This window comes from Dromiciops gliroides, chromosome 3 (assembly GCF_019393635.1).
Source record: "Dromiciops gliroides isolate mDroGli1 chromosome 3, mDroGli1.pri, whole genome shotgun sequence".
Taxonomy (NCBI): domain Eukaryota; kingdom Metazoa; phylum Chordata; class Mammalia; order Microbiotheria; family Microbiotheriidae; genus Dromiciops; species Dromiciops gliroides.
In genome coordinates this window covers 340,898,189-340,922,165 of record NC_057863.1, presented here as the reverse complement: position 1 = coordinate 340,922,165, position 23,977 = coordinate 340,898,189, and the positions used below count along the sequence as shown (strand labels likewise).

Below are 23,977 nucleotides of genomic sequence, written 5' to 3'. Positions count from 1 at the left end.
TACTACAAATGTTAGCCTTAGCAATAAGAGAAGAAAAAGTAATTGAAAGAATTAGAATAGGCAAGGAAGAAAAAAAATATCACTCTTTGCAGATGATATGATGGTATACTTAGAGAATCCTAAAGAAGCAACTAAAAAACTACTTGAAACAATGAACAACTTTAGCAAAGTTGCAGGATATAAAATAAACCCACACAAATCATCAGCATTTCTATATATGACCAACCAAGTCCAGCAGCAAGACATAGAAAGAGAAATTCCATTTAAAACAACTGTAGACGATATAAAATACTTGGGAGTCTACCTGACAAGACAAACCCAAGAACTATATGAACACATTTACAAAACACTTTTCACACAAATAAAACAAATGGATCTAAACAAATGGAAAAATAGAAATTGCTCATGAGTAGGCCATGCTAATATAATAAAAATGACAATTCTAACCAAATTAATTTACTCATTCAGTGCCATACCAATCAAACTACCAAAAAAGTATTTCATAGAGCTAGAAAAAACAATAACAAAATTCATCTGGAAGAACAAAAGGTCAAGAATATCAAGGGAATTAATGGAAAAAATGCAAAGGAAGGTGGCCTAGCTGTACCAGATTTAATACTATCTTATAAAGCAGCAATCATCAAAATTATTTGGTACTGACTAAGAAATAGAGAGGAGGATCAGTGGAATAGGCTAGGCACACAAAACATAGCAGTAAATGTATATAGCAATCTCCTGTTTGATAAATCCAAAGACTCTAGCCTCCAGGATAAGAACTCATTATTTGACAAAAACTGCTAGGGAAACTGGAAAATAGTATGGCAGAAACTAGGCATAGACTAACTTCTTACACCATACACCAAAGTAAAGTCAAAATGGGTACAAGATGTAGACATAAAAACCTACATGAACTGAAGCAGAGTGAAATGTACTGTATACAAAATAACAGCAATCGTGGGGGATGATCTACTGGGAAGCATGTGGTTATTTTCAGCAATGAAATGATTCAATATAACCCTGAAGGACTTATGAAGATTGCAGCCCATCTGCAGAGAAAGAATTGATAGTATCTGAAAACAGATGGAAACACATTTTAAAATATTTTTTTCTTTTCCTCTTTGACGATTCCTTAGTCTGAAGTTTTGGGTTTTTTGACTGTTTTCTCTCACAACTACCTAATATGGGAATTTTTCCATGACTACTCATGTATAACTTATTTTGAATCACTTGAGTTCTTGTGGGTGGAGGGTGGAAATAGAGGGGGGAAGAGAAGTTGGAGCACAAGGTTTAAAAAAATTGATGTCAAAATTTTGTTTTTACATATATTCTGGAAAATAAAATTATATTCAAAAAAAAGAAAAGAAAAAAGAAAAGGAAGGAATAGTTTCTTTGTCAGAACTATGGAGAGGGGAAGAATTTATGACCAAAGATGAGATAGAGAACATTATGAAATATAGAGTAGATCATTATGATTACATTAAATTAAAAAGAATTTCACAAACAAAACCAAAGCAAACAAGTTTAGAAGGAAAGCAAAAAGCTGGGAAATGATTTTTACAGACAGTGTTTTGGATAAAGGCCTCATATCCAAAATAATAGAGAGAAATTAATCAAATATATAAGAATACAAGTCATTCCCCAATTGAGAAATGGTCAAAGGATATGAACAGGCAGTTTTCAGGTGATTAAATGAAAACTATCTACAGACATATGGAAAAAAATGTTCTCAATCACTACTGATTAGAGAAATGCAAATTAAAACTACTCTGAAGTACCACCTCATGCCTATCCAGTTGGCTAATATGATAAAAAAGGAGAATGATAAACGTTGGTGAGGATGTAGGAAAATTGGAACACTAATGCTCTGTTGGTGGAGCTGTGAACTGATCCAACCATTCTGGAGAACAATTTGGAACCATGCCCAAAAGGCTTTAAAACTGTGCATACTCTTTGACCCAGCAATACCACTACTAGGTCTGTATCCTAAAGAGATCATGGAAAAGGACCCACATGTCCAAAATATTTATAGCTGCTCTTTTTGTGGTAGCAAAGAATTGGAAATTGAGGGATGCCCATCAATTGGGGAATGGCTGAACAAGTTGTGGCATATGAATGTAATGGAACACTATTGTACTGTAAGAAATGATAAGCAGATGGATTTAAAAAAAACCTGGAAAGACTTACATGAATTGATGCTGAATGAAATGAGCAGAACCAAGAGAACTATGTACACAGTATCAACAACATTTTGTGATGATCAACTGTGATAGACTTGGCTCTTCTCAGCAATGCAATGATCAAAGATAATACCAAAAGACATATGGTGGAAAATGCTCTCTGCATTCAATAAAAGAACTATGGAGTCTGAATGCAGACCAAAGCATACTATTTTCACTTTTGTTGTTGCTTTTTTGTTATCATTCTTGTGTATTTTTTCTTGTTTTTCCCTTTTGTTCTGATTAATGTGGAAATATATTTAACATGATTGTAATGTATAATCTATATCATATTGCTTACTGGCTTCAGGAGGGGGGAGGGAAGGGAGGATGGGAGAAAAATTTGGAACTCAAAAAATATCTTTACATGTAATTGAGAAAAATTAAAATAAATAATTTTTTTTTTGCAGGGCAGTGGAGGTTAAGTGACTTGCCCAGGGTTACACAGCTAGTAAGTGTCAAGTGTCTGAGGCCGGATTTGAACTCAGGGAGTCCTGAATCCAGGGCCGGTGCTTTATCCACTGCGCCACCTAGCCGCCCCCAAAATAAATAAAATTTTTAAAACTATAACACTTATATGTGAGCTTCAGTGGATTTTTTCTGTGGGCTAGTGGGCTTACTTGGAGTAAGGAATACAAGATTCAAATTTCACTTCTAACACCTGTTAGCTAGTTGTGTGACCCTGGGCAGCTCATTTGCTTGGTTTCCTCAACTGTAAAATGAAAGAGTTGAACTGCAAGCCTTCTCATTTTCCTTCTAGCTTTAATTGATGATCCTATAATTTTTTTTAAAAATAATTTTTGGAAGGAAGATAAAAGCTTCTATTCAAGGCTACATCTACTTTCAGAGGGATGTTGTAAATTAAGAAGTTGGTACTGATTTTTCTTACATTCCAATTACATTGTGGTGTAGGCTTCTTGAAAGTAGAAAAACAGCAAGAAAAATGAAATAATTATTGGAATTGTGCCAGGGGCAGCTAGGTGGCACAGTAGATAGAGATCTGGCTCTGGAGTCAGGAGGACCTCAGTTCAAATACAGCCTCAGACACTTGACGCTTACTAGCTGTGTGACCCTGGGAAAGCCACTTAACCCCAATTGTGTCACCCCACCCCACCCCCCAAAAAAGAAAGAAAAAAGTAGTAAGTGTGCCAAGAAGATCAGGGATAGAAACTGGTAGTGGTAGTGATATGAATGGGATTTGATTTAGCAGAGGCAGTATAGCATAGTGCCACAAGAAGTCCTCTGACTCATTCTGACAGTGTGACCTTGGGAAAAGTAACTTAAATTCTCAGAGCTCTGGAGCAGTGGTCTCAAATTCTGATGGAAATGGATCCTTGCAGGCTACATATTGACTTTCAAAACTACAAGTTGACATTATCTATGTTTTATTGTTTTTAATTTATTTTATTCACCATTTCCAAATTACATTGAAATCTGGTTCCAGCTGCATATAGCTACATGCTTCAAGTTTGACACCTCTTCTCTAGACAAGTGTTTAACACTAGAAGGTGCTGACTTGCATTGGCAGAGTTTCCTTACCCAGGAGTTCCCTAATCTAATGAAATCACAGAAGCAGGCTTTAAGCAGAGGGCTAGGAACCAGTAGTATCCCATCCTACTGAGTCTAGATCATATAGGATGAAGGAAATCCATCCCTTTTCTTCAGGCAATTCTTTATCACTTATTTCTTAGGAGGAAAGTATAGCTGTCTGTCTACTGACTAGGTAAAATGAACTGCCTTCAAGGAAGAAAAATTAATAAATCTTCATCTGAACACTGATATTCTTTGTCACACTCACCTGAAAGCCCCTGTGTAACCATAATATTTCTCTTTGCTGTTGGCAGCACACTTGTTCAAACCCTCTGTCCCTGGACTGCCAACACATAAGGCACAGAGACTAGAATTAATGTCAGCACCAGGAGCACAGGATTCACTGAAGTATTTATCTGCACAGAGCAAAGACAGTCATTCTACTAGAATCAGTATAGGAGTCCTGTATTTTACAAGCATAAAGGAGGCGATCAGAGCATTCTTTGATCACTTTGTTGATTTCCCTCCAAATCAACCTGGTTAGATTATAGGGCATGAGCCTTATTTTAGAGGCAACTGAAGAACCCTTTCCCATGGAGTGTAGGCATGCCCACCAATGCCTAGCAGAGATGACACGGCATTTCCAAATGACAGTTTGCCCAAGACTTAGGAATGGACAGGTTTTGAAGGAACTGTCCTTGGTCCTGACCTAGAAGATAAACTGAGGATCAGCTTATTCTCTCTCTCTCTCTCTCTCTCTCTCTCTCTCTCTCTCTTTCTCCCCCTTCCTCCCCTCCCTCTCTCTTTTAGAATACAGACCAGTAAGGATCAGAGCAGTCTTGCATTATGGGAATAGAAGAGACTCTACCATTTGCACTTTCTTTCTTCCAAAGCCCCAAGCTTTGACAATTTGGAGAATCCATCTCCAGACTCTGCCTTTGTACTGCCAAGGAATGCTCTTCTTCCTTTCACTTAACTGCTAACATCCATGGCTTTCTTCAAATCTCAACTCAAATCCTTTCGGCAGGAGACCTTCCTTCAGTTTCTCCCACCCTCACCCTCACCTTTGCTTGTATCTTCCTCTGAGATTAAATGGCCCAAGCAATGTTATCCTGGAATCTAATTTTCTAGCCAGAGAAAAGAGATTTCTTGTACAGCATCAACTTTGGGAGATTCTTCCTAGGTAAACTCAATTCAAGACTTCCCAAATTTAAGGGTTCCTCAAATTTCAAACATTAGGGGATTGGAGCTTCTAGATCAGGGGTTCTTAACCTGAAGTCCATGGACCCCTTAGAAGTCTGTGAACTTAGATGTGAATTTATTGTCACTAAACTTTGGTTTCCTTTGTAATCATATATGTTTTTATTTGATACATTAAAATTATTCTGAAAAAAGGTTACCTCTATAGGCTTCACCAAACTGACAAAGAATTGCATGACAGAAAAAAAGGGTTAAGAATTTCTAGACTAGAGGGTGTTTGTTGGGGAATGAAGAGACATAGTGTAATTCCTAAAGCTCAGGCCTGCCTTGTGATTATAAAGGCCTGTTCCAGCTCAAAATAGTGAAAGAAAAAAGAGAAAACATTAAAAATACATAAAAAGAAAAAGGGTGGTGGTGGTGGGGTTTCCTTCCTCAAAAGGGAAGTCTACTCCCAATCAACTAATCATCTTATGTTACCTGCATCCTTTATACAAAGTACCAGTAAGTACACCCATGTTCCATGGGAGGATGCCCTTTGATGTGCCCAAAGGTCAATCTTATCAGGTTAAGTGGAGAACTCATCAAATTGATCTGAGACTTCCCTGATCATCCTCTACTACTTCCACCATGTTACAAAGTTCTCTTTTAATCTGCATAATTGCCTAAATTAAGTAGCAGCATATGGTCATAATACTAAAATCTGAAATAAATTTAAGATTTATAAAGAACCTTCACAAAGTCTTTGGGCAATTAAGGTGCCCATTGCAGAGAAAGGAAAAAACTATCTGCTGATAATTTAAAAAAAAAAAGATTTGAGATTTCTGTATAGAAAGGCAACTTACAAACTCCCACCACCACCTAGGTTCTTTCATGATTTATTTTCCCTCTCCAGAGGAAGGCTCTTTGTGTCTAATTTAACCTTATTTTACCTGTATAAAATGTCTTGTGGGGGAAGGGGCAGCAATATGATTTTACCAAGGTTCACATACTCTACCCCACTCCTGTTCCAATCCCTGGAAAGCCCTGTTCTTATTTCTCTTAGATGACCATCTTACCAAATTCACAGGAATTGGTTTGATTGTGTATCAGGCCCATTGGAATGTTCCAACCAGCATCTCTGTCAATTGCTGTGTGGCAGGACTTTTTGCCTTGCAGCGAGCCCCACTTGAGATCAGCATCTGACTTCCTAACAACTGCCACAGCATAGTAGCCTTGCAAGACACATAGAAAAGCAAATATTAATGCAGGAGCAAAAGGAGTCCTTGATTTAGGCATGTCATCAGGTGCAACTAGCTTCTTACCACCCAAGTCTGCTCTTCACCCTGGGGGGAGGCAAGAAGCTCTCCCCCAGCTCCCACATCTCAACTCTCTTTTCAGATGAAGAAACTGAGGATCACAGAGGTCAATTGATTTGCCTAAGGTCACACAGCACTTAGGCTCAGTGTAAGGGAACACTTCCCTATAGATAGAAGTATCAATAGATAGAAGGGACTGCCTTGGGAGGTAGTTGGTTCTTCCTCCATAGAGATCTTCCAGCAAGAAGTGAACAAACACTTGCTGAGTAAGTTGTAGGTGATTTTTGTTTAGATAATAAATGATTGTCCTTCAGGCAGACCATTCCTCCTTATGGTATACTGCTGCTCAATTTAGGCTTTCAAAATCTTACTCACTTTTTTAAACACATAGAACAAACATCATCTATTTTTCTTCTTAAGTTACTACATGCTTCCTAGGTTTCTCCTGCTCTAGACCTTTGCTAACAGACTCTTGATTGAGCTGCAACTGAGCTTCACAAAGTGTGCAGACTTACTCTAGCAATACATGGAGCTTGCTACGGGCATATGGATCACAAAAGCACCTGAAAGTTTTCAAACCATTTTGGAGCTATTTGGAGTTGCTATAAAATGCTAAAATGAAGAAATCAAAAACAGTGATCTCAAATATCCCTTCCAGCTCTAATGTCCTAGTACTATTTACCTCTTTCTTGCTTGGAATAGTCCAATAGCTTCCCATTTAAGTCTCTTCTCTTTTTTGATCCATTTTTAGGAGACAATTGGGGTTGGCTTGTCCAGGGTCTCCCCCTACCCTCCTTACTTCCTTCCCTTAGACTATGAACTCCTTGAGAACAGAAATTGTACTTTTCCTTTCTTTATATGCACAGTTCTTAGTTCACTGCTTGGCACTTAGTAGGTACTTTGTGTGTTTTCTTTTCAGTTTCAAGTCGTAATTGCCTCTTATGTCTTGTTTAGTTAAGAGTATATCTCTGGGGGCAGCTAGATGGCACAGTGAATAGAGCACTGGCCCTGGATTCAGGAATACCTGAGTTCAAATCCGGCCTCAGACATTTAACACTAGCTGTGTGACCCTGGGCAAGTCACTTAACCCCAATTGCCTCACCAAAAAAAAAAAAAGAGTATATCTCTTACTTACTAGCTGTGTGACCCAGGGCAAGTCATTTAACCCTCAATGCCCTACCAAAAAAAAAAAAGTACATCTCTTACCCATAGCTGTGAGAGGCATATGATCTGCTTCTTTCCTATTCTTTTTAATAATATGACTTTTTATGTTTTTTGTTTTTATTTTTTAATAATATGACTTAAAATTAGGGTCATATACTAGTAAAGTATTACATTTGTATAGCACCTACCATGGGCCAGGCATTGGGTTAAGTGCTTTACAATTATCATCTCATTTGATCCTCATAACAACCCTGCAAAGTGGGTGCTAATATTATTCTTATTTTACAAGTGAGGAAACTGAGTCAAACAGAGGTTAAGTGACTTGCTCAGGGTCATCTAGCTGGGCGAGTGTCTGAGGTCAGATTTGAATTTAAGTTTTCCTGTCTCCAGGTTCAGCCCTCTATTCACCACACCACCTTGTCTCCTCTAGTAAGTGCTTAATAAATGTTAATTAATTCTCTTGAATTCAAGTCCCTTCACAACTTAATACCAACTTACCCTTCCAGCCTTATTATGCAGTATTCCCCTTTGTCCACTGTACAGCCCAACCAAAATGGCCTTCTTATTATTCCTCACATATGACATTCTGCCTCCCATGTTTCTGCCTGTGTACGCCCATGCTTGAAATGCTTCCCTCCTCACCTTTGCTTCTTGGAGTCCCTAGTTTTTAAAAACTCAGTTCAAGCACAGTCTTGAGGCCTTTCCTGATTCTTCAACCTGATATTTATTTTTGTATCTATTTTCTATTAGAGGTAGCTGCGGTATAGAGAACTGGCTGAGAAACTAGGAAGACCTAGGTTCAAATTCTGCCTTTGACACATACTAACTATATGATCCTGGGCAAATCACATAACCTCTCAGTAGTCTAGGCAACACTCTAAGGCTTTAAGATGCATAGAAGGTGCCAGTTTACACAGGTAAGGGGAGTTTCCTCATGTGGGAGTTCCCTATATCAGCAAAAATACTGATCGGATAAATATTTTTTTCCTTCTTGTCTTTTTTTTTTCCAGGGCAATGAGGGTTAAGTGACTTGCCCAGAGTTACACAGCTAGTAAGTGTCAAGTGTCTGAGGCCAGATTTGAACTCAGGTCCTCCTGAATCCAGGGCTGGCACTTTATCCACTGTGCCACCTAGCTTCCCCCTCAACTTAGTTTTGTTTTTTTGTTTGTTTGTTTGTTTTTCTTTGTGAGGCAATTGGGGTTAAGTGACTTGCCCAGGGTCACACAGCTAGTAAGTGTTAAGTGTCTGAGGCCAGATTTGAACTCAGGTACTCCTGACTCCAGGGCCGGTGCTCTATCCACTGCGCCACCTAGCTGCCCCAACCCCCTCAACTTAGTTTTAAAATGCAATCTATGTTCCTTTGTATTTTTTATTTATGTTGTTAAATATTTCCCTATTACATTTGGGGCGGGGGTAGGGCACTGAGGGTTAAGTGACTTGCCCAGAGTTACACAGCTTGTGTCAAGTGTCTGAAGCTGGATTTGAACTCAGGTCCTCCTGAATCCAGGGCTGGCACTTTATCCATTGTGCCACCTGGTTGCCCCTTGCATCTATTCATTTATGTACATTTTTTGTCCCCCAGTAGAATGTAAGACCCTTGGGTGCATGGACAGTTTCATTTTTGTCTTTGCAGGCCTAGAACCTGGAACATAATAGATGCTTAATAAATACTTTTCAAAATTGGTTTATTGATTATTGATGGAACCAGCATGACAGAGCACTAGGAGATCTAGGAGTCATTCTGATTCTGCCATGAATTCATTATATGACCTCAGGAAAATCATGTGGCCCTTTTGCATCTCCATCTCTTCATCTGTGGAATGACACTAGATCTAGAGGTGATTCCTGCTTAGGAAAGGTGAATGGACCAGATGAACTTCAAGCTTCTTTCTAACTCTGAGATTCTGGGATTCCTGAAGATCCCACACTATACTTAATGCCCTAATAGAAGAGTCATTATTAGTCCTTCATTCTCAAAGAGGACCATGACATTGGGGTGATGTCATGACTTGTAGTGAATTGGATTTAAGTGAGGGAGGCCTGTGTAAGGTCACCAACCTTACTCTCTCCTCCAGAGCCATCTGGGTCCAGTGGCCAGATATACATCAGAATGACTGGAGATGGCCCCAGATGCAGTGCTAATGAGTGTCATAAGGTGCTGGAGGAAAGAACAGCCTTCTCCCCTTAGGATCCTCCACCTAAGGAATAGCATTGGGTGTTTCAGAGAAGTTTAAAAACAAAACATGACTTATACAAAAGGGCTTTTAAGCTATAAAGTATTGCATCCCTGTCAGGTACTGTTATTATTAGTAATGGTATAAGTATAGAGAAACTTGTATCCTTTCCTTCAATACACATCCTATTCAATATTCATTTATTTAGTTATTTTTGAATCTGACCTGTGATGTCATCTTTGTAGGGAACTTTTCAATGAGAAAACTCCCCCTACTAAGAGATGTGCAGCTCTTCTGTGACAGAGTCTCAGAGAGTTTCCTGGACACTGAGATGCCCTTATGTGTCCAATGCTAAACTTGTACCCAGTTGCCTAAACTTCAAAACTGGCTCTCCAGGGCAGCTAGATGGCACAGTGGATAAAGCATCAGCCCTGGATTCAGGAGAACCTGAGGTCAAATCCAGCCTCAGACACTTGACACTTACTAGCTGTGTGACTCGGGCAAGTCACTTAACCCTCATTGTTCCAATTTTAAAAAAAAAACTGACTCTCTATTCACTACACTGTACTGCTTCTTCAACATGAATTTAAAGCATCTACTATGTGCTAGTAGGGTGGTCAGGTGGTATGGTGGATAGAGTGTGTTGGGGCAGGAGTCAAGAAGACTCACCTCCCTGAGTTCAAATCTTGCCTTAGACATATACTAGCTTTGTGACCTTGGGCAAATCACTTCACCCTGTTGGCCTCAGTTTCCTCATCTGTAAAATGAGCAGGAGAAGGAAACGGCAAACCCCTCTAGTATCTCTGCCAAGAAAACCCCAAAAGGGATCGCAAAGAGTCAGACATGACTGAAAAATAACCAAACAACAACAAATGTGTAGTAGACTCTTGGGGGGCACTGTGCTAGGCAGGGGGAATCTATGAACTAAAATTAAAATGGATCCTTCCCTCAAGGAGCTTGCATTCTTCATTCTTCCCTTTCCACCACACTCGGAATAATTCATGTCTTAGAGCTCAATATCATAATGTTATCTGGGCTGTGTGGTTTCATCATGATCAAGATCCAGTAACTAAAAGGCTATTCATGTGTTCTTGAGTTTAATCTGACCATAGCATAAAAATACCTGGTTCCTGACCTGGTGCTATGACAGTGACTGACAGGCACAGAGGCAGTCACCCAATTACCCTTATACATTTTCACAACTGAACCTGATTGTCTACAGATTCATCAAACTAGGTTCCTTTACAGCTTTCTTTTCCCCCTTCCACTACCCACGTTACCAATATAGACCCACCTTCAATCGGTTTAGTGGAACAAAGAGGCCCTCGCCCATGATTGGAATCCTTAGTTTCTGAAAGTACAAGAATAAGGACTTACTGAGTTGAATATCAGACACCTTTAATAATAACTGTTTAATGTCATACTCCTTTGATTTTCCACAGTTTAGCATAAACGGAATTTTTCTAAAAAAATCTAATTCAATTCAACCAATGTTCATTTAGTTATTATCTGATTATGCACCTTATAGATAATCCAAGCTCTTTTCTTTTCCTTTTTCTACCTCTCTTCTTCTTCTATTGCTTATTAGACCCTCCCTCCCTTAGAGAATGGGCAGGGGCAGAGAGAAGAGCTAAAATTTGTTCCTTGGTATGATGAAAGAAATTTAAAATAAACTACTAAACTAAGATATTTTGATGATCTCTAACATCAAATTATTGATGCTTCTCATCATTATTGACTATTCTGTTATCTCTGCCATCCCTGCATTTCAAACTGCTTAAAGAGCCCAATAAAATATGTGTGTGAAATATCACTTTTCCATGAACAAGATGGAGCCAGTTACTAAGGGAAGGTCTCATTCAACTTACTGTAATTCTCTGCCAGGACAACCTCCAGACCACATTTGCCAGCAACATAGATAAATCCTCCGTCCAAGCTCATGGCATCAGCTTTCCCTTTCTAGAATGGCAAAGCAAATACTTAGAGGGATGAATGGATGGAACAAGCACTTATTAAGTACATACCACATTCTAGGCACTGTGCTAAGCACTTTACAAATATTATCTCATTCGATCATTAGCAAAGCAACTGGGTTGTTTCCTGTCCCATCTTCCTTACAGCCTTCCATCAGGGTATCTTCATTGTATACAAGGTGACTCTACTGGAAAATGAAGGCCCAGAACTAAGTTTTCTGCCAGACACTGTTCAGAGAATTAGCCACATGGCATAGAGATGTAGGAAAATAATAACGAAAATAAGCATTCCTGTCCATATACTGCTTTTTTATCTTTATTTTTGGTCACAGCCATGTATTGTAAGTTATTATTATTGCTAGGAAGATGAAAAGCATGACATAAATTACATATAAAAGCATTACATGTAAAATGGTTCGCATAAATGAAAGGTATATGACATGTGTGCCCACATTTACAAAACATTCCTAAGCAAGTCCCACTCTTCACAATGAGTGTGAGAAATTTCTGAGAAAGTGAGCTCAAGGTTTATGGAAAGAATATTGTTATTGCTATTACATTGCAATTTAATTAAATGTCCTTGAGACAAGTGGCCCAATGGATAGAGCACTGGGCCTGGAGTCAGGAAGACCTGAGTTCACTTGAGGCCTGATCCACTTCTTAGCTGGGTGACCCTGGCCAAATCATTTAATCCCTATTTGCTTGTTTTCTCAACTGTAAAATGGGAGTCATAATAGCCCTGCCTTGCAGGGTGGCTGTGAAGAGCAAATGAGATATTTGTAAAATAGCAGAGTTCCTAGCACATAGAAGGCACTTAAAAATGCTTATTCCTCTGTCCTTCCTCCCCGGGCCTCCCTTTGTTATGAACTAAGGTGTATGGTGACTGACTGGTAAAAGTCAATGTAGGGCTGGGCATTTGGGATCAGTTTGTTGGAGAGGATTGACTCACAAGATACCTGCAGAGGGACCCAGAGTGATAGTGGAGCATGAAGCTACACATTCAACTAATTCCAACCTAGAATCGTATGACCATAGAGCTGGAGCTTAAAGGTCATCCCTTAGTTTATAGTTAAAGAAACCGAGGCCCAAAAACATTAAGTGACTTGTTAAGGGTTAAAATTCTAGCTAAACTGTCTAAAATATCTTATGAGTGGTCGCCAATAAATTATAAGCTTTAGCAAGAGTTAGATTTTTAAGCATTTATTAAGGAGAATAAGAATTTGGTAAAGAGAGAGAGAAAGGCCTAGATTCTTATCTATGAAAGGGAGAGCACATTTCTAGCTCCGCTCTCTGCCAGAGTCCAGAGGAAAAAGCCCCAGAGTCAGCGCCAGTCTCTTCCTTCCTCCTCCCACTAGTCCGCGTCACTTCCTCCCGCCAAAGAAAAGACTCCTGGTCTTGCCCTCAAAGACCTTCGCTTCATGGGCGGAACTCTTCTACAGTAAGTCTCCAGCAGGTGGCGTCATTCCAATCGTTACAGACTTGCTGAAGTCCACATAAGTGGCAAGAGGCAGAGTAAGGATTCTAAACCAGGTCCTCTGACTCCATACATAGCAATCCCTCTCCTGCACCATCCTGCCCAGTAAGTAGCAGAACTAGGATTCAGATCGAGGTCCTCTGTACTTAAGAATCCAGGAATAGTGATGCGATATCAATATGGCGGCTATGTACCATAATCTTGCCGATGCACTCTTCTGTGGTTTCTGCCACCACACATTCAATGGCTAAGCCACTGACCATACTCCACTCATGACACTTGGATGCTTCATCTTTGCTCACTGCACACCACTTCACTCTTTCAGGGATCAAGGGAGAAGTCTTAGCTGGGGAAGAAGCAAGAAGGAGAGGTCAGAGGTTGGTTTTCTGTTTGTTCCTTGAGGCTCTAAGAGAGGGATGGGCTGTGCTAATACCTATGTTGAGACCTACCAGCTATAAACAGAGGTTGCTCTTCAATAATAGCAACCGTTTCATTTCCTTTAAGAGTGAGACATTCTGAGCACTTTACATGCTGAACTAATTTCCTTCCACTTGTCCCCACTGGTCAGTTAATACACATTTATTTTGTACCTATGATGTGCCAAGTACCATGCTAATCACTGGGGATACAAAAAAGTGAAAAATAGTCCCAACCCTCAAGGAACTCAATTCTAACAGAAAGGACAACATTTAAATAAGTAGGTATGTACAAGATATATACAGGCAGGAGTATGCTGATAAATGTTTAACAACTGGCTCTATGAAAAGTACTAAGTTCCAATTGTTTAATATTCATTGTCAATATTTTTTGTTATCAACATTTTCTCCATCCCTTTCATAAGTCTAGACAATCGACAACACAATGAATCAAGATCTGATTTGTGACCTTTGCTGATTTCTGAGGTGTAACGTTCACACTGAAAATTTAATATTCAGCTTTTGTGAGTTGGTTTAAACTGGCTCAACACAGCTTTGTGTAGATGGACAGTAACCTGAGAAGGGAAAGGGAAGCAGTTGGGGAAATCAGAAAGGGCTTGCTTGCAGAATGTGAAATTTGAGTCATCTTTAAGGAAGCCAGGGAAATGAAGAAACAGAGATGAGGAGCAGAGGCTTGGGGGGCAGACAGTGAAAAGGCACCCTCATGGAAGGACTCCATGGGCCTCTTTGTCCACATCTAGAAAAAAAGGTTTGGACTGATAGATCTTCTCTGTCTCTGTCTCTCTGTCTCTCTGTGTCCTGGGTCTGTATCTGCATCTGTCTCTCTCTCGCTCTCTCCCCTCTCTCTTTCTTCTCTGTCCCTCTTCCTCCCCTCTCTCCTCTCATCTGTAAAATGAAGGGGTTGAAACAGATAACATGTAAGATCCTTTCCAGCTCTGAATCTATGATCCTATGACATAGGTTCAAATATTAACTCTGTTTTTAATATATGCTGGACCTCAGGCAAGTCACTAATACTGCCTGCATATCAGTTTCCTCATCTGTAAAATGGGAGACTGTATGAGATAACTTCTGAAATCCCTTCCATTTCTAAGTCAATGAACTCCTGGAGTTTATCTAATTTTACTATCTTGCTAACTAATGAATTTCATTGTCTGGATCAGACAGTCTAGATTTTCATGAGGAACACAATGCCAGTGGTTAATTCAAGGTGGTGTCAGCACTGAAGCACAACTTACTGATCTTAATATCCTGATTCACTTTGGCAGGGCAGATCAACAAAATCCAACAACAACAACAAAAAACTCCTAATGATTGTCTAAAAAGAAGATCTAAAGAATTGTCCAGAAATGAATTCCTTTCCTATTCAGCAAAACTCAGCAAGAAGTAGAGTAGTTATCGGGGAAGAAAGATAAATAAAAATATTAGTAAATTGGAAGATCTAGAGTTGGAAGTTTAGTAAGTCAACAAGTATTTATTAAGCACCAACTATGTGCTCAGGGCTGAGCATACAAAGAAAGGAAAAAGACAGTCCCTGCTCTCAAGGAGCTTACAGTCTAATGGGCAACACAATTTGCAAACAACTGTGTACAAACAAGCTATAGATAGGAAAAATGGGAGATAATCAATAGAGAGAAGGCACTAGAATTAAGGGAGATCAGGGAGGGCTTTCTGTAGAAGGTGGGATTGCATCTGGGAATTAAAGGGAGCCAGGGAGGTCAGTAGTGAGAGTGGAGGAGGGAGAGTGTTGTAGGCATGGGGGACAGCCAGAAAGAATGCCCAGAGCAGAGAGATGGAGTGTCTTGTTCAAGAAACAGCCAGAAGACCAGAGTCACTGAATTGAAGAATATGTGTTGGGGAATAATGTGTAAGGTAAGGCAGGAAGGCATTAGAAATCATCTAGTCCAATCTCATTATTTTGCAGATGAAGAAACTGAATGAAATGATTTGTCCAAATTCACATAGGAAAGTACAGGGCCAGAATTCAAACCCATGTCTTCTGACTCCCAGCCTAGTTCTCTCTCCTTTTAGTGGGATGGTGCTTGGTTGACAAGCAACTTTCCACATACTTCCAAAGTAAACTGACTGCCTTAACACTGGTGTGCAATTTGTAGCAGGTCAGTTTCCCTTCCTGAGGTTTCAATTTCCCCATCTAGAAAATGAATAGAGAGGACCAGATTATTGTAAAATTCCTTATTGCTCTGAAAGTTTAGGATGTTGCATTTCTTCAGTAGTGACAGGTTGAAACTGGGAAAGCAAGAGAGATTTCCTGGTCTCTCAGGCTGAGGGAAGGAATTTCACAGCATGAAATTGGACAGGATGTTCTGAAAACTTTCTCTGGGCTTCATTAATAGGCATTGGGAGGAGGCAGCACAGAGGCTCAGCATAGGTGTCCTGAAATGTGTGTGCCAGCATCTCACCTTAGTATTAAACAATCTAGCACAGAGGTTCTTAATCTGGGGGTTGTGGATAGATTGCAGGAGAGCTGGAAATTTCAATTGGAAAAAGAAAAACATCCTTATTTTCACTAACCTCTAGCCAGAATTTAACATTTCCTCTAATTATGAAATTTTCTTTTAAAATATTTTGAGTAGGGGGTCTATAGGCTTCACCAAAGTGCCAGAAGAGCCCACATCACAACAAAGGTGAAGAAGCTGACTGTGTCTAGTGGCTCACCAGACTCAGGTGAAAAGAAAATTATGGTAAGGGAGTAACTGGGCTGGCTTGCCAATAGATCAAAAAGTTGCGAGTCTGGAAATCTGTGAAAATCTGTGGGAATAGGGTTGTTTAAATCTCTGGGTATTAGTAACACTGTTCATTTACCTCATTCATTCATTCATTCTAGGGAAATGTTTTTGGATACTAAGGACCATATTCTTCAAAGTATTAAGATCTCTCTCAATGCCTGCAACAAAACTAGGCTGCTCCCGCCTGACTGCCCAGCCCACTCTGGCATGGCCCAGAGACTTTGCTTACGCATTTTCAAAGTCTTCAAGGCCTTCATGTGCTTGTAACCCAGGTACTGTTCATGATCCATCCTAGGAGGGAGCCTCAGAAACCTGTTTGTGGAGTCTTTAAACAGCAGGTCCTTTCCATGATGAGAACCAAAGAGTTGGAATGTCTCCAGTTTGCCCTTGCCAAACCTTTCCTATTTAAGGGAAGAGAGAGCCATGAGTGAAAGCAGATGACTAGGGAGGAGGTAAGTCAAGGCTTAAAAGGTCAAGAAAAGAAGACCACAAAAGGATAATCCTTGGGGCAAAAGGAAAGAGGCCAAAATGGGAAAGGAATCTTTGAATAAAATAGGTCCATAGACGGAAATATAGATATGATTGTGGCTAGAGAGTTTGTGGTAGATTTCTCTGTGGCAGGACTTCTCATTTTTCAGTTCCCAAGACCATTTCAGGGGGTCTGTGAGGTCAAAACTACTTTCAAAATAATACTAAGATGTTGTTTGCTTATTAAACATTCCTCCCTTTTCCAACTTCATGTCTGTGTGAGGCTGGGTTTTCTTTACATGCTTCATTTCAACCAAAACAACATGTCACATCAGATTGAATCCAGAACAGCTATGAGAATCCAGCTATCTTCTATTAAGCCAGACGTTAAGGAGATTTGCAAAAATTTGGAAAACAATGTCATTCTTCTCACTAACATTTTTTTTTGAAAATATATGTTTTTAAAAATGTTATCTATGTTAACATATAATGGGTCTGTTATTTTTAGATGAGTTAAAGAACAAATATTTTTTAATTGATCAGTTTTAATTTTTTAAAAATTATTTATTTAGAATTTTCTCCAAGTTACATGTAAAAAAATTTTCACATCACTTTTTTTTAAAACTTTGTGTTCCAAATTCTCTTCCTCCCTCCCTCCCTAACCCTCCCCATAAACTCAAGCAATTCAATATAAGTTATACATGTGCAGTGATGCAAAACATCTCCATATTAGTTGTGAAAGAAAACAGACAAAAGAACTTTAGAAAGAGGAACTAACAACTAAAAAAAATTATACTTCACTCTGTATTCAGATACCATCAGTTCTTTCACTGTAGATGGATTGCATAGTTTTAATTTCCTAATACAGTAAATATAGATAGGTATAACCCATGAACATAAATCTTTGGGGATGGAGTCCTCCATGATTTTTAAGACTATAAAGAGGTCCAGTGCGGTGGATAAAGCACCGACCCTGGATTCAGGAGGACCTGAGTTCAAATCTGGCCTCAAGACACTTGACACTTACTAGCTGTGTGACCTTGGGCAAGTCACCTAACCCTCATTGCCCCACCCCCTCCCCCCACAAAAGACTATAAAGAGGTCCTGACACCAAAATGTTTATAAACCACTGATTGATGGCATACCTTAGCATGACCTGGCAGATAGGCATAGGTTCATGAAATCCTGATCAATGAGTCAGCAATGTAGAAGGTGGGTTTCATGGATTTGGGCGTTTCTAGAGTACATGCTGGAATAGTGAGGCACCAATGTATGGTGGACAGTGTCACTTTTTTTTCTTTGTATTTATTTAGAATTTTCCCCCAAGTTATATGTAAAAACAAATTTTAACATCAATTTTTAAAACTTTATGTTCGTGGATAGAGCACCGGCCCTGGAGTCAGGAGTACCTGAGTTCAAATCCGGCCTCAGACACTTAACACTTACTAGCTGTGTGACCCTGGGCAAGTCACTTAACCCCAATTGCCTCACTAAAAACAAAAACAAAAACAAAACAAAAAAAGCTTTATGTTCCAAATTCTCTTCCTCCCTCCCTCCCCACCCCTTTAAGGACTCAAGCAATTCAGTATAAGTTAAATATGTGCAGTCATATAAAACATCTTCCCATTAGTCAGGTCAGCATCTCTTTTTAAGAGAATCTCTGAAATGACCAAACTTTGGCTCTTTTGCAATATCTTATGTGCCATCTGATATTGAAAGTAAGGCTGTCTCAATGAGATATATAGTCTCCATAAAGAACAGTTTTTTCCATGAATATGTAGGATAGGATGAAGTTTGAACAGCTATAATACATGATATTTGGAAGTAAGAGCACATTTCTTGGCTTTTTTTTTTTGTGATAGTATTTTGGTTTTGTCTCTTTTTGTTTTTATTAAGGTCAATGACACTCAGACCTCCAATTGTGTTTGAGTTATACTGATTCAAATAAAGACACTTTATATAACTGTTTTGCCTTTACCAGATATAAACTCATTGAAAGCAGGAGCTATTTCTTTTTTTGCCCTTTTGTCCAGCCCCTGGCAAAGTGTACTGCAAATATTAGGTGTTTAATAAATGCTGACAAAATCCAAAGACTTGGCTTCCAGTTCAAATTCTTCTTACCATCTCTAAACCTTGGCTTGTTCATCTATAAATTGGTATAGTACCAGCCCTGCCAATTTCACAGGGATGTTGTGAGAATCAAAGGAGATAAGAATGACTTATGTTTACAGAGCATTTCAAGGCTACAAGGAACTGAAGCATTTCATTTATTCTGATATTATTTCTATTTTAGAAATGAAGAAGCCAAGGTCTCCATAGTTGCAGTGAATTGCCCAAGGCCATTAGAAGCAAAGCCAGAATTCGAACCCAAGTCTTCCGACTTCTAGTTCAGTTAGTTTTCCACTACAATATATTGTCTTAATGGCAATGGAAAGTAGTGCACCTGAAAGAGTCTTATAAGCTATAAAGTGCTGTGTACAGGTAAAGTATAATTACTGTAATAGGTGTTTTTGTTATTGGGAGGGTTGGAGTAGGTAGAGGTATCTGCTAGAATTAGAAAGTATTTAACAAGGGGGGAAAAAGCATTCATTAAAGCGCCTACTACCTGCGGGGCACCATGATAAGGACTTCCCAAATATTTAATCCTCACAACAACCCCAGGGAGTAGGTGCTGTTATTATTCCCATTTTACCCTTGAAGAATCTGAGGCAGACAGGAAGCTGTATTTGAACTCAGGTCTTCCTGTCCCCAGGACCAGCGCTCTATCCATTGTGCCGTCTAGCTGCCTCAAGAGGGGCAGGAAGAAGGGTAGAGAAGGAGAAATCCTTGAGGGTCCAAATAAGGAAAACTAAGCATGAAGAGAAGACGGCCCGTACCTGCGCCTCTGAGAGAAGATTCCAGATCAGATGCTCCTTACTATTCACTCTTCGGGCTACGACAACATTAGCAGGGACCCTGCCTAGGTGACATTTCCTGTACTCATCCACTGGCTTCCTGGTATTATCCTCACAGAGTAGTTCAAATTCATCCCTTTCAGCCCCAGTTGGGAGTGTCTCTGAAAGAATCGAAAACAAAACCAAAGCAAATGTGCACAGTTCTAAAGAAAAAAGCCATCCCCTGTGTCATCCACCCTTTAGTTTTCTCATGATTTCCTCCTGAGAGATTGGGACAGATCACAGCTTGTCAGGCCAAATTCACCGGAGGCAAAACTATTAAAACCGATGACAATTCAGTAGAAAAGCAGCAGATGGCAGTAACAGCTCGGCAGAGAAGCTGCTGATGACCTCAGCCACTCACCAAGAAAACAAACCGTCCAGCAGAAAAGACGATGGTAACACCACCTCTTAGGTAAGTATAAAGAAACAGCTCTGCGGGCAGAAAGGTATTCTCTACCATGACATAGAAACCTCTTCCCCCTGGAAACTCACCCTACCCTTGGACTACTTTCCACAGTGGAAATATCCACTTCCCCTGAGACTTCTCCCTCTGATTATCTGGTTCCTTGCAGAGCCTTTATTTTAAAGAGGATAGCCAAAGGGCAGCTAGGTGGCCCAGTGAATAAAGCACCGGCCCTGGATTCAGGAGGACTTGATACTTACTAGCTGTGTGACCCTGGGCAAGTCACTTAACCCTCATTGCCCAGCAAAAATAAAATTAAAAAATAAAAATAAAGAGGATAGCCAGGCCAACCATGTCGTTCCAGGCTGCAATTCTGACCACTTTCTGAACTTTCCCTACCCTACTACTGTATCTGGTACAGGTAGGTATGTCTTCCCATCACCTCCAACTTTTTCAGCTTCCTTTTATGTATTATTTTCCCTTGCTAAAATGTAAGTTCCTTGAGGTTAGGGACAGCCTTTATTCCTGCTTGTATTTGTATTTCCAGAGCTCAGCACAGTACCTGGCACATAGTAAGGGATTAATATTTGTTGACTTGGCTTTTTGATTGGGATCCAGTTGGGATGTGATCCTTGATGTCTGTGTGTATTTCCTCTTCCCCTGGTGGTGGGAATCTGTGGAAGGGTGTACCCTGTGTTTGAGGAAGGAGGGAATTCTTCTTCATTATTTGGGGGGGGGGGTGGTGGCCAACATGGGTTAAGTGACTTGCCTAGGGTCACACAACTAGTAAGTGTCAAGTGTCTGAGGCCAGATTTGAACTCAGGTCCTTCTGAATCCAGAGCCAGTGTTTTATCCACTGTGCCACCTAGCTGCCCCTCTTCATTCTTTTTTTTTCTTTTTTTTAGTGAGGCAATTGGGGTTAAGTGACTTGCCCAGGATCACACAGCCAGTAAGTGTTAAGTGTCTGAGGCCGGATTTGAACTCAGGTACTCCTGACTCCAGGGCCGGTGCTCTATCCACTGCGCCACCTAGTTGCCCCACCCCTCTTTATTCTTAATATTGATATTCTGTTTAATTAAATGCCTTTGCTTTGAGTTAATGTGTCCCTTGATGTGGTCTGGTAGGGGAAGAACAATGGGATGGGAGCTCATGATGTATGGTTTCAAATACTGACCTAAAAAGTGTTATCAGCCTGAGTATAACTTTCAGAGGAGGAAGTCTAGGCTAAACATAAGATCATCACATAGAGCATTCCCCCCCTTCCTAGGAGGGAGATAAGGAACAGCACGAGGGTAGGAAATAGAGTCAGCGAGAGGTGAGTTGGATTTCTAGGCCCTGGTAGTTACCCAAAAGAGTTGTGTGCTCCATAAAACTGACCTCTCCGGCACCATCCTTCAGGCACCTAAAAAAAAAAGGGAAGCACGTGAAGGGTTAGAGTTCAGCCATCATCTGGCCTCCTGCTGTAGTCATGGTCATGGAATTTCTGCTCTGGTGGGGACCTCAGAGATCATCTAATTCAACCCTCCTCATTTGGAAACTGAGGCCCTGAAGAGTAAAGTGACTTTTCCAAGGTCACACAGGTAGTAAATGGCAGAGCTGGGAGGCAAACCCAGGTCTCCTGACTCTAAGTCTAGGATTCTTTCCACTGCACCATGAGTCTATACCACACAAATCAGCACTTAATATGCAATGATATGGTGCATATGGCAGCAAGGGAGTCCAGAGGTTAACACTGCACCTCTCCCAGATACTGACTTACCTTACCCAGGGGCTGCCTCTGCCCAGCACCCCTACCCCTCCCTTCCTAGATTTCTATGCTGGGTTTACACGCAGTCATATTAATAATAAATGCTTGCAGCCAAAAACTGGTGCAATAGCCTAATTTATAAGTAGCAATATATTAGAAATCCCAGCTAAATTCCCCAATAACTTAGAACAGGGACATGCTTCCTCCCCCAATATTTTCAAATGACACACTGTGTTACCTAAAGCAAATCACTGAAGTTCCCTGAGCTGGTTTTCCCCATCTCTAAAAGGGAGGGGTTAGGTGAGATGGCCCCTGGGACTCCTTCCAGCTCAAAGGATGTGAATTTTTCACCTAAGTGAAAAGTAACCTCCCATCAAGTGGGGAATGGCCAATCAAATGGAAGTACATGAGTGTAGTGGAACATTATGGGGCTGTAAGAAATGTTGTCTGTGGGGCAGCTAGGTGGTACAGTGGATAAAAAGTACCGGCCCTGGATTCAAGAGGACCTGAGTTCAAATCTGACCTCAGACACTTGACACTAGCTGCATGACCCTGGGCAAGTCACTTACTTAACCCTCATTGCCCTGCAAAAAAATAAAAATGCTGTTTCTGGTGAACATGGAGAATCATGGAGAAGATCTACATGAACTGAAACAGAGTAAAGGAAGAACAGTCAAGAAAATAATATGCACAGAGTGACTGCAGTAAATGGAAAGAAAAATGATCCTCCAAAAAGTCAAAAGCCAATATACTAACTGTGTGACCCGGGGCAAGTCACTTAACCCTCATTGCCCCACCAAAAAAAAGCCAATGCAACAAAAGTATAAAGATCAATAGGACTTGATTGAAGAGAGATGAGAAGACATCCCTGACCTGCCTCCTTGGTGGAGGTGAGAGGTCCATAGCGGATATACGTTGCATTTGTTTTGGGACGTTTCTAGTGTATCAATCAATTGTGCTGATTTTTTTTTTCTCTCTCAAAAAATACCATTTATCATACGGGAGGGTTTTGTGGGAGGTAGAAGGGAAGACTTGGGACAACTATGGTGATTTAAGAAGCAGAAAATATCAATAAAAGTTTTTGTTTTGTTTTTTTGTTTTTGCAGGGCAATGAGGGTTAAGTGACTTGCCCAGGGTCACACAGCTAGCAAGTGTCAAGTGTCTAAGATCGGATTTAAACTCAAGTCCTCCTGAATCCAGGGCCAGTGCTTTATCCACTGTAGCACTTACTACCCAACAAAAACTTTTTTAAAAGAAAAGAAGGGAAGAGAAGCATAGACAACTTTTTGTTTTTCTACTCAGCTGTGATGGGGAAGATACAGGGAAGATGGTTGAAGCTAAAATAATGTTTTTAGTGGGACCAGAATAAATTTATAGGAGATAGAAAATGTTCACCACAGGCCAGATGATATCTGAACTGCAATTAAGTGGTGGGTCCAACTCACCTGAGGGCTCCTGAGCTACCAAAGTAAGGTTCTCTGTCTGAGCAGGCACAATGGTCAGGCCCAGCTCCAATGCACAAGCGACACAACTCAGAGTTTGTCCAAAAAGCACAGGGCACACAGCTGTCAGAGAAGAACTCAGCTACTGCTGCATGGAGAAAAAGACATGCCATGAAACAACTGAGGACTCCATGTGCATGTCATGTCTGTGTGCACGTGATGTGACCATAGTGTGTATTGTATGTATGCACATGTGTGGTATGAGTATGTGTGTTTATGCATGTATGTGCATTGTGTGGTGTGAGCATGTGTGTAAGTGTATGTTTATGTGATGTGAGTATGTGTGTGTGTGATTTGAGTATCAAAATGCAGGTGGGCATGCAGGAAATTAAACTTCATGTAAGAAATAAGAAATTTAATAAAAATCCAAAGCTTCAGAAGATGCATCTTTTACAAAATACAATTTTTATTCACTGAAAGATTTGGTGTTTACCTCTCAAGTGGCTAAAATGCATTGTGCCTGTTACTTGTTCTCATCTGTCTAGAACTCAAGGGTTCTTAAGACTTCTTTTTTAAAATATTCTGATCAGGGGCAGCTAGGTGGTAAAGTGGATAGAGCACCCGCCCTGGATTCAGGAGGACCTGAGTTCAAATCTGGACTCAGACGCTTAACACTTACTAGCTGCATGACCCTAGGCAAGTCACTTAACCCCAATTGCCTCACCAAAAAAACCAATATTCTGATCACTATTTTTAAATTTAATGAGTTTC

At 40.2% G+C, this 23,977-nt stretch overlaps 1 protein-coding gene across 1 annotated transcript in view; it reads right to left on the bottom strand.

Moving 5' to 3' along the window:
• Positions 1-23,977, bottom strand: part of LOC122746658 (inhibitor of carbonic anhydrase-like) — a 95,069-nt gene that overhangs the window by 55,399 nt on the left and 15,693 nt on the right. Inside the window, 9 exon segments of the mRNA XM_043992455.1 lie at positions 4,015-4,162; positions 6,002-6,157; positions 10,874-10,930; positions 11,448-11,538; positions 13,221-13,372; positions 16,440-16,611; positions 19,555-19,733; positions 21,364-21,419; positions 23,210-23,354. Coding sequence (XP_043848390.1) covers positions 4,015-4,162; positions 6,002-6,157; positions 10,874-10,930; positions 11,448-11,538; positions 13,221-13,372; positions 16,440-16,611; positions 19,555-19,733; positions 21,364-21,419; positions 23,210-23,354 — 1,156 coding nt within the window.